The sequence below is a fragment of the Haliotis rubra genome, unplaced genomic scaffold (genome assembly GCF_003918875.1).
Source record: "Haliotis rubra isolate DU_JTF1 unplaced genomic scaffold, ASM391887v1 Scf36, whole genome shotgun sequence".
NCBI classification, from domain to species: domain Eukaryota; kingdom Metazoa; phylum Mollusca; class Gastropoda; order Lepetellida; family Haliotidae; genus Haliotis; species Haliotis rubra.
In genome coordinates, this window is record NW_025767035.1 from 2349594 (window position 1) to 2363799 (window position 14206).

General features: G+C 41.1%; 1 protein-coding gene across 2 annotated transcripts in view; it reads right to left on the bottom strand.

Moving 5' to 3' along the window:
- The window catches only part of LOC124285415, a 67677-nt gene extending 56169 nt beyond the window's left edge, over positions 1-11508 (bottom strand). For both annotated transcript variants that reach the window (XM_046721640.1, XM_046721639.1), the window contains exon 1: positions 11315-11508. In XM_046721640.1, coding sequence (XP_046577596.1) covers positions 11315-11321 — 7 coding nt within the window. In that variant the 5' untranslated portion in view covers positions 11322-11508. The remainder of the gene's footprint in view (positions 1-11314) is intronic.
- Positions 11509-14206: the final 2698 nt, after the last annotated feature.

A 14206-nucleotide genomic window follows, 5' to 3' on the forward strand; every position in this document is an offset into this window, starting at 1 on the left:
AAATAGTAAAAAGTTCATTTTAAAGAAAACAAAAACATCCCAAAATTCACAACACAACACAAACACCGAGACCCGAGGGTATTTTTTATATGTTTTGATTCCTTTTCTTGGCTTAATTCGGACGGAAAAAAGATGAATCTCTAGAATAGTCTGTCTTAAATTCTATTGACCTGACAAATCAGTAACATGCACCAGACAGGAGTCACACAATCGGGCACCATGACATACCATCAGCCACATCTAAGAGCATAACCATAGGATCCATATCTTCGTCGGGCACCATGACATACCATCAGCCACATCTAAGAGCATAACCATACGATCCATATCTCAATCGGGCACCATGATATACCATCAGCCACATCTAAGAGCATAACCATAGGATCCATATCTCAATCGGGCACCATGACATACCATCAGCCACATCTAAGAGCATAACCATAGGATCCATATCTCAATCGGGCACCATGATATACCATCAGCCACATCTAAGAGCATAACCATAGGATCCATATCTCAATCGGGCACCATGATATACCATCAGCCACATCTAAGAGCATAACCATAGGATCCATATCTCAATCGGGCACCATGACATACCATCAGCCACATCTAAGAGCATAACCATACGATCCATATCTCAATCGGGCACCATGATATACCATCAGCCACATCTAAGAGCATAACCATAGGATCCATATCTCAGTCGGGCACCATGACATACCATGAGCCAGGTCACATAGCCTGACCATAGGATCTATATCTCTCCCGGAATCGAAAACTTGATACAAGACATAGTCTATATACACTGATTCTGTTTAGAAGCTCTTTGGGTCCTACAGAACTTTGTTGAACTAGTATCGTTATGTTCGAATGTTTGGCGTGTTTGGGGAGATTTCAAACAGGACACCCCTACCTTGCTCTGGCTACCTTGTTGCAGGAAACCCAGTGGTTGCTAAGGCAACCGTCAACTCAAAGTTTATTCCATCATATTCTTGTAATACCACAAATCGTATTTGACAGAGTAAAATTGTTTCGTTCGAATTTAGGTTATGTGAAAACAGTACGTACCATTATTCTGAGAGAGTGATAGTGGGGTTCACCACTTATTGCAAATGTGTCAGAGCAGGAGACTCCAATGTAGAATTTCACACATTGTGCCCAGACGAAAATCGAACCCGGAGGTGACAATGTTTTAAATACACTGCTATCCCAAGGTCAACCATTATTGTGATACGGTGACAGTGATTAAATGGAAATCCAAATCAAGTCTTCAGTTACAAATTCTATGATCTTCTTGCATTTGGCCTTCTGTCCGTGCGAAACTATTCGATAGTTAATCCTTATAATATAATCCACTGACAGTAGCTCGTACCAATAACTGAGGATATGTCTGGATCCTACACTGACGTCCACACATAACATCAGAGGGCCCACGGTGCCCTCATTGTCGTCCACCAGCTTTGACCACTGCTGTGCACGTCCGTCAAGAACCAATACCTATCCTGTCGGAATATCAGGACAAATATCTAGATCAATTGCGTCGGGATTATATTTATTAAATCGATATTGGCAACAGTAAACAGTCTGTTTTGCTGCTTTATCGCCAGGTGTGGGAATCACTATATGGGCACGTATATCATTAGTATATCCAGAAGCTCAATAATACACATAATCATTGTATCATTATCCGAAGTTTCTCATTAAATACAAAACTCTCATGGAATGTATAAACACCGAAACTAACATTCTTAAATGCATAAATGTGTGAGTGTAACATATGACCGCGTGGTCCTCTGCACAAATCAGTTGAAGTTAAGCAACGTCGAGCTCGGACAATCCTTGGATGGGTGACCGTGTTTGGCAGCCTGACTCCTGAGAGTTTCTAGGACTTCAGTCCTGCCCCACAACGAAGCACATGTGATTCATGTGGTCTTACCTTAGGCAAATGAGTTTGTTCAAATTGCCTCTGTTCACCCAGCAGAAAGTGGGTACCCGGTGGGATAAGGTCATGTGACTATAACCTTCTCGCGCCTAACAGGCAGCTTGGGTTATCCGGGGTAATAAGAATCAGATTCTGATCAAGCGCCGCGAGCAATCACTTGGTGTTTTGGAGACTGTGTGCTATAGAAGATGACTTATTATTATTATTTTAGAGGGAATATATGGAACAGTTGTGGTTCAGTACAGCAAGGGGTGCCAGGATCGAATGATTGTGGGTTCGAATCCCAGATTTATCCTAGTTATGATACCTGTTTGTCAACGCCTTATTTTGATGGTACTGATGGTAATGGACCTGGATCACCTGGCATCCCTCCTTCCCTGGCACGCTGCCATATAACTGGAATACTGATTAAAGAAGCGTTTATTTCTACACACTCACTCACTCCTTATTTAACTCAGACGCGAACCTATAAACTAACCAAACGTTCTTTGACCAAGATTCAGTCCATTTCTGGTTTAATTGGGTTCTCATGAGATATACCTACATACATTATAGCTATCTTCTACCGAAGGACAGTTAGTCAGACATATAACTTTGTATTTCGTTTTTAAGACATTTATGGCAGCAGACGATGTGAACATATACATAGATGTCGAAATTCATTGATTGAAACCCGAATTATACTCACAGAAATCGAAGGATTCTGCCTCTAGGTCAATGATGTCTATGTCGGTATCCATGCTGAGGTTAATACACACAAACCGCAGTCACAACCTCACCCAAGGAGACCATGGCGGTACCCACACTTTCCTTGCCCGGTTTGATTTGAGCACCGCAATACATACAGGGGCCCTTTTAAGGTTGAGTCATCTTTTATCTCACATTTATGGCTCCGAGTTCAAATGACAGCATGAGTGATTGGCACTGAAGTGATTTTGATAGACTCTAATGCATGGGAACCTTTCAGCGAACTTAAACCGCATTGTCCAAATGCCACTCACTGTGCCGACATTCTTGTCCTGGCAGGGATGGTTATCTTGGGTTGTCGCTAAACCATTCCTTCTTATTTCCTTTGTGTCCTGCCCCCATTGACTAATATCAAATCGTAGCATACAAGGTAACAAATAAGTAAAGTGGTCCTAAGCGACTGGTTCAGTTCAGAAGCAGCGCTAACTCCCGGCACGCAATACTTGGGGCGGTCTACAAACTGAGAGATTTATTACAGCGTTCCTGTCCTGGGAGCCTTTGTTTGATCATTATCTATTTTATTTGTAACTTGTAAGGTCTTTATTGTCTGCTATGTGATCAAACCTGAGTAAACGATCCCGTAACCATGTCATTTTTTGTACACGATTAATATAAGTTTGACATTCGCATAACTGTTTTAAACGATTGATTTTTATTCAATATCGTCTTTATCATTGACAGTCATTATCTATTGATATGTAAAAACTGAAATTAACTTTGCTTAAAAAAGTACATTCCTACATGGTAAACAGAATGAACAGAAATTTCAAAATATTCTAGATTTTTTGTTTAAATCATAAATTGTCAAGCATATATATATAGCTGTTCTTTAAATCGTGTATACAAACTTTATCAAATCCATTAAAAGAATATACATTATAAGGTGACTAATTCTAATGCCATGTCCCAAAGGACCTTACCTATATTAATCTGTATTTCGTTTTGACAGTTCAAATTTCCAATCATATCCAAACCTCATATCCAAATATTACCTGCGAATGAAGGATCGGCCTAATAATGTCCGCCTTTAAAATTAATAGTCATTGGTTGTCAGAAGTTTAGGCAGAGTTTGTGAAGATAAACTTTACGTTTTCTACCCTACGGTCTATTGACTGGTTTTGTAGAAGTTGGCACGTAACAAAAACTCTACCACTATTCAATCTCTGCCCTAGCTTCGTTACGGTAGCGGCGTGCCAGAGCGTCCGTATCTATACGTGGGGACTTTGAACGGTGGTCGGCCAAGGGTTTGTTTGGCAAATAACTTCATTTGAATATATTAGTTTACATTACCTTTTATGATACCAACAAGTGTGTTTTATAACTCCCCTCGATATTAATATTTTTCATGACATGTCGGTGGTCCCAGTACACGATATTAAATGTTTGACAGCAGACACGATATCAAATATTTGACTTCTCAAACAAATGTTTATGTTCAAGAGGCACACTGTCGTCTAAATCCACTGCACAGAGTTACCTGCCTTGGGTGTACATGGAAGCTGTGACTTGGTTCGAATCAGCGCCATACCCAGTCTCATGGCTTCCTATTAAGTGCCACTGCTAGCAAAATTATTCTTTTTCGATGTATACTACATTTTCCATGATTGGCGTCGGGTGTCAATTTTATGATCCCAGTATATAGCAGAAATATTTCGAATCTAGCGACAGTTCTTTAAAAAGATTTATAGGTATTTAGAAGCTTGAAGAAGCACAATGTTCAACAATACATGACACTTTTTATGGATAACAACATTCGCCAGATGAGTGAGTGAGTGAAAATTGTTTTACGCCGCTTTGAGCAATATTCCACCAATATCAGGGTGGTGGACACCAAAAATGGGCTTCACACATTGTACCCATGTGGAGAATCGAACCTGGGTCTTCAGTGTGACGAGCGAACACTTTAACCACTAGGCTACCCCCACCGCCAGATGAGAGAGCAAGAGTGACAGAGTGACAAAGAATAATAGACATCGTGATCCATAAAAAGTGTCATGTAAGCATTTCGTTCGTCAATATTGCTAACAAATATTCAGATAATGCTGCTTATATACCAATACTTCAGATCTAAACCTTAAAAGGGCCTCATCTGATACAGCATATCGTTAACTAGGAGATGCCGTGGTGAAGACAATTATCTCCCCTGATAGAACTTGCCCAATAAGAATTGCGATCAGAGGGCTTGGACATATTCACGTCTTTTAAAGCGTAACGCTCCAATACCAAATACGGTCGTTGTTGCCAAGCGTTTTGAAGGGAAGTTGTGCAGAATGACTGTATAGCGTGTGAAAGAAACATAATATGAACAGTAACGGTTTCTCTGATGTTTCGATCAAGTGCCTCTGTTTTATCATGCATTGACTGTAACCTATTCATATATGTCTAAGTTAGTATCGAGATTTGTTCCAAACCATAGATTGAAATGAAATCGGTATTAATATCATAAACGGAGCCTGAAAGCAATGTTGCTGTTAAATCATATCATCATGATGTCTAATTGATGGAACGGAGCAAGTAATTAATTTTAAAATGATATTTCAATCCGAAACAAAAACACGGATGGTGAAAAATGGCGGTGTAAACGACATAAGCAGGTTTGTCAAAATAGGTGCCGTAGCGGCCATATTGAATATCGGATTCCATCCGCTTGGTAAAAGTTAGGATAGATAGATAGATAGATAGATAGATATTTTATTTAAGTCTCGCCTCACATTATTATATACATAGAATACAAGACACATAAAATACTTAAAAGGCGTGAGCCACCCATTCAGGTTTACGAGATACTATTAAAACAAGATAAAATATACTCATGCCAATAATGGTTGTCACCCCCCTCCCCACCCTGAAGGGGATGACAACCATTATTCGCATGAGTATACATGATATAATGCAGTAAGAGAATAATACAAAAATATTTACAAACATACTAAAACTAAGAACCATATAAAACACTTTTTCGATTTTGTAATAGAATATTGCAGGTTTTGGCACACACATACATCACAGATGGGCTGGAGAGAATAAAACACATTTTCCGTAAATCATTAAGATCGTTAACTATCACAGTTGGCTGTACATGTTTCTAAAAGCGTTGATCTGATTTCGTTGTATATCGGACAGTGTAGTAGAACGTGGGTCTCATCTTCCACAGTGTCAGGGCAATTAAAACAAACTCAGGTTGACTGGCGTGTTGTTGTATCTTCCCGTCTCTATATGGAGGGGGGCGACTCCACATCTAAACATCGCTAGGGCGCTACGGTTAGACCTTGGCATATGACTTAGAGCATAACTTTCCGGAGATATAGTGGATTTAAACTTCCTGTACAGTCGCAGTTTATTTCCTCCAATGCCTCTCTTGCTGTTATCTCTTGCTATGTCTTCTTTCCAATTTTGAATAAAAGTCTCCATAGCTTTAGAACACAATTCGGACGCCATGAAAGTAATGTTAAAGGTATTACCTACAGGTATAAAATGATAAAGATTTGGTTTCCTGAGTTCCTCATGAGTCCTCATTAGGTGTCTTTTTTTTTTCTTTTTCTTTTTTTTTTTGGTGGGGGATATGTAAATCAATGCATATTTGTCATTTTGGGGGGATATGTAAATCAATGTATATTTGTAAAAGATTAGTTCGGCAGATCGTAAACCAACAAATGTAAAATGTAAGTCTTCCATGGCAACCTAAAGCGAGATTCCTTTAACCAAGCGATGGTATTTATCAATACTATATATAGAGCCTTATAATTCAATCGTCACATTCATAAACACCATTAAATATTGTAGGTCGACACGCTCCGAACATATCATTTACTCCTATGTGACTGTGTGTAATCTGTTCACAGAGGTGACTGGAACTGAACAATGTAAGGCAACCCTTGTCTGTGATCTGAAGGACTGGCTCAAGCTGTTTCATCTGACGAAAGCCTTAATACCCGTGAATAAGCCGTGTTTCTGATGGTAGGCTGTCACGGCTGCTGACCAGATCCACTTAACGTTAGCCCTATGAACCATATGTAATGCCGTTCATAGTCCACAGTCCCGCCCGTGCCAAAAAAATGGTCACTTGTCATGTGCGATTATTGGAGTGACCGTTTGCTTTTCGTGGCAACATGTTCCTACAGACACTAATTACTAATGCGATCTCACACCTGGAACTTTGCCGAAGACCCCGGTTCGATTCCCAATATGAATTCAATCGTGTGCAGCAAATTCCAGGTGTTGTTTATTGTACAATATGGTGTTAAACCAGGCGTATTCACACAGTCCTACAGCTTGCGTGAATTAGTTTGGCTTCGTGTCGTTTTGAAGAATAATTCTGTTATTTCATCTTCGGCGTTCAAGCTCCAAGCCATGATGGTATTCCGGCACGTCTATTAAGGAACCCAACTCCAGACAGCGAATTCGACGCCACCCATGCCCGCAGGTAACCATGCAGAAGAGCAATCCTATGTACTACCACCCCAAGAGTACCCCTTCTCACCCTCGTGGTGGTTCTCGCACCACCCCTGCAACGACGACAACGGTGAAGAGGGAAAACGTGATCTGGATTAGGACGGGATCTACAGACAGTGATGGATAACGCGGGGTCACCTAAGATCTACGATCACATGGGGAGTGGGGGACAGAGATCAATCACTCATCAGACTGCTGACACACGGTGCTTCTCTGGTCACGTGGGTATTCTTGTACAGGTACAGGAGTAGACGCTCGGCAACACACGAGAGCCAGTACGAAAAGAATGGATTATCTGCAATGTTGTTTATTGTCCGCACTCACCTCTGTGGGGACAGTCTGTAAATAATCAAGTACCGTCAACTATTGGTACCATCAGCTACGTCACAATCCGTAGGCGTACGACAGCCAACTCACAGACGTTGGACATCGGATGTATCGAGTCGTTACTTACAAGCATAGATCGCTGGAGATCGGTTCTAACACGGAATGTTCAAGCAGTGTATGAAATAAGGCCCGTCCGACATATTTCTGCCGGACGGTCTAATTTGAAAGCTAGCCAGCCCGATGGACGGGTGAAAAAAATATTCAGATAACGTGTCCACTGGCACTGTCTATTTAGTATTTAAGAGTGAGTGAGTTTAGTTTTACGCCGCACTCAGCAATATTCCAGCTATATGGCGGCGGTCTGTAAATAATCGAGTTTGGACCAGACAATCCAGTGATCAGCAGCATGAGCATCGATCTGCGCAATTGGGAACCGATGACATGTGTCAACCAAGTCAGCGAGCCTGACCACCCGATCCTGTTAGTCGCCTCTTACGACAAGCATAGTCGCCTTTTGTGGCAAGCATTGGTTGCTGAAGACCTATTCTACCCCGGATCTTCACGGGTCTAGTATTTAAGAAGGACTGGTTAAATCTCTTCTGGGCTGGTAAGTTTTTGAAGTTACCAGCCCAGATGTCTGGCTGGGTTTTTGGCTTATTTCATACACTGGTTCAAGGCTGAAGTGGGTGGAAGAGGTGATGAGTGCGGCGTAAAGCTAAACTCACTCACTCACTCTTATCTGTATCTGTACACATTAATATAAATGGCGGCAAGCTGTGTAATAAACTGTATGACATCCATTTAAGAATCGTGGATTTCCTCTTGTTGTCGAGCATATACCGACAGCTCCAGCTTATATGATCTACTTTTATCATTGGATCATGTGCATTGTATTCAAATGCCACAGAAAGACGCATTTTGATAACAACTAGGCTGTTCCATCCAGGTTTTACCATCGAAGGCTTGATCAAGTGGTTGAGTTTAACAATATTCTAGCAATATCACCGCAGGGGACACCAGGAATGGGCTTTACACAGTGGACCCATGTGATGAATCGAACCCGGGGTTTATGCGTGACGAGCATACACTTTAACCACTAGGCTACCCCACCGCCCCTGAGCTTGACATCTACTGAACCCTCGCTATAACGCTGCAGGACCGGACAAAGGTACCCGTGTCATTTATTACCCCCGACGACAGACGGACAACACAGTAAAAAATATAAACAAACCGACTCAGTGCTCATATACAGCGTACAGCTCTTACTTGTCACATCCGACGTCATTCCTTTTTCTAACAAATTACTCATTTGATATGTTTAAATTGTATAACAAAAGAATGTAAGCACGTGAAAATTTTCTAGCCTGAAAAGAGACGCCGATAAAATGCAAACTTAAGGTTCAAACCACAACCGTGATACTCGTATGCAGTATATCACAATTGGCCAGCAGTTTCTGGTTTGTTTGACTTGTGGTTACCACCAAACACTGGTATATGCTTTCTTTGGCTTGACAACTTATAGAAAATAAAGATTAAAAAGATGGAATAAGTGATGAACCGATTATTGCATTGAAATTAATTACAACCCTAACAAAAGTGTCTGGCAAACGAAACGAAAAACCAAAATTAATATCTGAAAAGGACATAGAAAAAAATTTGAAAGCGGTAATATTTACCTCATGGTGTATCGCGCCGAAAACAATGGCTGAAATTCATTTTGAGATTTTACCATACTGTGTAGATCTAAATAACCTTCACAAGGCTCGGATTATTGATTTCACACCTTGGTTATATATACAGTATGTTAGTCCTTGTGTTATACGAATATTGCAGCACAAAGATCACTTCCAGTATGGAGGCCTAGACTGAGTTAAGGGAATAGTAAGAATTGTCTTTTGTATATAATATCAAAATTCGCCAAGAACCGCCATCCTTTTCAGAAATAAAGAAACCTAGACTCACCAAAGAAATGTAGACATGACAGCTATGATTGTTTGTGAGCATGAGAGAGAGAGAGAGAGAGAGAGAGAGAGAGAGAGAGAGAGAGAGAGAGAGAGAGAGAGAGAGATTGTTTGACGCCGCATCAGCAGTATTGTAGATATTCGGAGATGGGATAAAGAGTCTAACTCACAATCACCCAAGGTTCTTAGGTCCTCTCCAGGGTTCTAGGGGTAAGTCAGCTGGGTCAGTTATGTCACGTTGATGTGTGAGGAGAAAGTGAGTTTGGTTTTACGCCGCTTTTAGCAATATCACGACGGGACACACCAGAAATGGGCTTCACACACTGTACCCATGTGGGGAATCGAACCCGGGTCTTCAGTGTGACCGAGAACGCTTTAACAACTAGGCTACCCCACCGCCCCTGATGTGCGAGGAAAGTTCGAAGAGATGCAGATCTCAGACGTTTATCACGTTGGTAAACCGTGCACGGGAACTGACATGGCAACCTGGAAACAAATTCTGGGTCAACCTGGATTCGAACCACTATCACAAGTTTCGGATGCGTCAGAAGGGGCGCAACTCTGCACAGCGCACCCATGACTCCATTTGCATCCTGACATAATTTACGTTGCCACAACTGAATCAAGTCACTTCCCCTCCGAGCAGATAACAGGTTTACCTAACTACAGTGATTTAATTGGTCCAATTGCCACATGCAGTGAGTAAGGTTTTACGCCGCTTTTAGTAATATTCCTGCAACATCACAGTGGAGGACACCATAGATGGGCTCCACACATTGTACCAATATTTGGAGTTGAACCCCCTTCGGCGTGACAGGCGAACACTTTAGCAACTGTACTACCCAGCCGCCCCGCCACATGTAAGAAGCATGTTTATCCAGGAAGTGTAAGGGTCACGTTCACGTAGTGTATCGTGGTATATCGCAACACTAAAACCTGGTATTAAAACGGTCACACAACTCTCACCTTCACAGCAAGCGGAGAGTAATCCTATTGAGCCAAACCCTGTTTGACGTAGGGGCTTTAGAAAAGTCGTATAAGCGCTAATCCAGAATTATATCATCTCTAAGCGTGACCATGCACTGGTTTCAATCACAGGTATAGATCTAGAAATAGTGTCACTCTATTTTTTTAAGTCGTTAAATTGAAATCTGACAGTTCATGTTGAATTATTTTTGCATAACGTTCCGGGGTTTTTCACAAGGTATACAACTATCCAAACAACCTCATTATAGCGCTGAGGTGTCAATGTTTACGCGTAAACATATTTCAAATTAAAATACGATCATTTTGCTTAACATGGCAATAACCATTTCAATAACAATCGAGTCAGTTGGTTCATTGTTGTCAAGTCACGTGCTCTCATGCATTAAGTGTTTGGCAACAAGGTAAGATGGTAATACAATATTTGGGTAAGGATTTAATTACATAGTTTACTTATTCACCTGGATGTAACTCTTATAAAAAATAATATTAATATCAGTGTTTCGAAACCGTTTAAGGATGAGTTTGAAGAAAATAAATTCTCAACATTGGCTGACATTCCTCATTTAAATCACGAAGACTCATGTAATATCAGAATATGTCAATATAACGTGCGAGAGCCCGTCAGCTGGTCGGAGTGTATAGTTGCAAGCTCTGTAAGTGACTCTGTGGCAAGCTTTGTAAGTGACCCCTCGGGTGAAAGTGGTAATAAATATTCTCCGTTCATTAGAGAGTCATAAAATCTTAAGTTGTGATTGCTATCGCTTTAGCTTCACATACCACCGATCATCGCGACAGTTTGTAAGACCGTCCACCTAGAACAACCCGCCTCTGAAATATTGATAATAGTTTGTATAACAATAATCTCAACCTGATGTAGAAAACCACAGTCACCTACCTTTCATATTGCGACAGGGACAGTACTCCTAAATCCACTCAAACATCACTCTCAACAGTCAAGTTCCGCCATTTCACAGCCAGTCCAACGATATTTCCTATTGACAGTCAGTGACGAACGAGCGACATTGTCGCGCGAGCACGCGTTATGTGTACAGTTGCTAGGTAGAGAGTGGTAGCCATATTGGAGGTGGTTCGGGACGCCCTCTATGTACCCGGTGCTAGCATAGCGTCTCTACCCGGGTTATATGGGCGGATAAGCGCCCAATTTAACGCACGCGTGGAACCATTTGTCAGATAGTACAGATAAGGCTATAAAATAAGGCTATATATATTTAATGTAAATTGTGTATCATATAGCATGTGTAGAGTATTCGATGGCGGATATCTATAAATACATGTGTGTGAGTTGCCCTGGTTGTTTTGTTTTATCTGGGAAAGTTATGATAAAATCTATTAATACATCATTGATACTGCATTATGAGGTTTAATATGTTCATATTTGCAACACGATGAGGTTTGAATTGGGTACTAAAATAAATTAAACTAAATAATGAAATACATGAAAAAACAGATTGTAGGCCTACTCTATAACTTGAAAAGCGGTCGGGTAGCCTAGTGGTTAAAGCGTCCGCTCGTCATACCGCAGAGACGGGTTCGCTTTCCCTATGTGGTGTACGGTGTTAAAGGCATCCATTGTGTGCCCCCGTAGAAACATGGCGGTGATGTCTAAATAGAATCAGGTTTAAAATGATGATAGGGTGTTTGGTTTAACGTCGCTTTCAACATTAGGCTACTATTGTTTTATCATGCTGAGCACATCTTGATGTGGAGTGAGTGAGTGAGTTTAGTTTTACGCCGCTTTTAGCAATATTCCAGCAATATCGTGGCAGGGGACACAAGAAATGGGCTTCACACATTGTACCCATGAGGGGAATAAAACCCGGGTCTTTGGCGTGACGAGCGAACGCTTTAACCACTACGCTACCCCACCGCCCGATGCAGGTCCAAGACGTTTATAACTTTGGTGAAACACGGTTTCAGGCTGATAGGTACAGGAATCCGAACCCACGGACATAGCTTCCTGGCAAACCCAAGGGAGACAACTCTGTACAACAAATTAGACGACAAATCATAGAAGAGGCCTTTGACATATGATAACCCAATCCCCATATATATTTTGGAGGAAAAGCTGGACACCACGAGGGACCACAAGCAGGCATCGCCAGGACTTGCATGTCGGTCGACCTTCCTGTTAGTGGCTGTTTCCCGACATGCGAGGACTGAAGATACGGAGGATGACAAGCAAGGTGTCTGGATGTAACCTTCCCTGTTGACCAATCTCTTTGTACATCTGTACACGTCGAAGGATCTCTCGTCTCGCGAGTCGAGGGTTTGCGCTGTATATTCCAACATGTGATTGATGGTATATACTGGATCCCCTGATTGTTTTTCACAATAACACTCACCGGACTGTCCGTACTAAACTCGGCCTGGCTTGGTTTCTGTTGTTTGAGTGAGAAAATTGGTTCGAACACTTTCCCAATTATACCACGGCGTGTCAGCTTTATGGGGGGAGGATAGCCAGAAGTGAAGACGGTCTCAGACCGTTGCCATTTTGACGTACCTATTCACAACTTCATAAGTTTATGGCTAAAAGGTGTGTGTGTGTGTGTGAGTGAGTGATGATTTTAAAAGGGGGGTGTGTACCCATTTTGTTCTGGGGAGGTGGGGGTCAGTAATTTTGTACACAAGTTTCCTTAGGGGTCAGCAATTTTGTACATAAAAATCTTTTTAAAATATGCTTTAAAAATATGGAAAGGGGGAGGGGGGCCATTGATTTTGTACATGACATGCAGGGGGGGGCACTTACTTTGTACATAAATGTTGGGGGGGGGTCATTCACATTGTACATGCTTCTCCATAACAATCATCATCACCCCCCCCCTAGCCATAAATTATGAACGGTCCCTTAGACGATATGGCCAACCACGCCCATTACACATACTACAGTAGTTGGCCATAAGTGAGTCATCATTATTAAGATTTCCATAGACTTACATGTTAATTAACTCTTGCAAGAATTATTTTCATAAATTGAGTAGAAGTCATTTTATTTTGATATTTTGTAAAAATCTTGGAAATCATCTTCAGCTACGTGTACATAATTTTCTTTCATCTTTCCGTTGATTAGTTATCGAATGACACCTGATTAAGCACCACATATAAGTACAACAGTTACTTTTAATCTATCCCATAGACAGCCATGTTGAACCTGTTTGGTATGTCTAATATATGCTGTTTAAATAGTTGCAGTTTTCTTAATAGTCATCGGAAAATTGAATGGAAATTATGTGTATGTAGCCAAGATTATTTCCCAGCTGGTAGATAAGTATTGAAAGCAATTCGACCGAAACTACATTTATGAAAATATTCTTCCAAGAGTTTATTAACATGCAAGTCTATGGGAATTTCACTAATGATGACTCACTTATGGCCAACTACTGTACTTGCTACTATGGATGTTGTGTCAAATGAAACTATGACCCGCCTCCGTTGTGACCTACTTTTCGTGGAGTATGCACAGAAACAATAGCCTTTCAAACTGTTATCAATCAGTCAATATTTACGTTGGTGTTTCGGTACATGAGCACTCAACTCTTGCAGAGGTATTACCAATGACAGACACCCGTCTCTGGCTGGGAGAATACAAGATGGCGGCAGAACTAAAACAAAAGAGCAATTAAATCAGTGAAACGTTTCACTGGAGGAAAGAGGATTCTGTCCTCACAACAAACACGAATAAATTTATTCATATGGAAATTAATTAAGAAACCTCCGTATTTTCTCAGATTGTGCAACTTTAATGTACTGGTGCATAAATGTGTCAAAA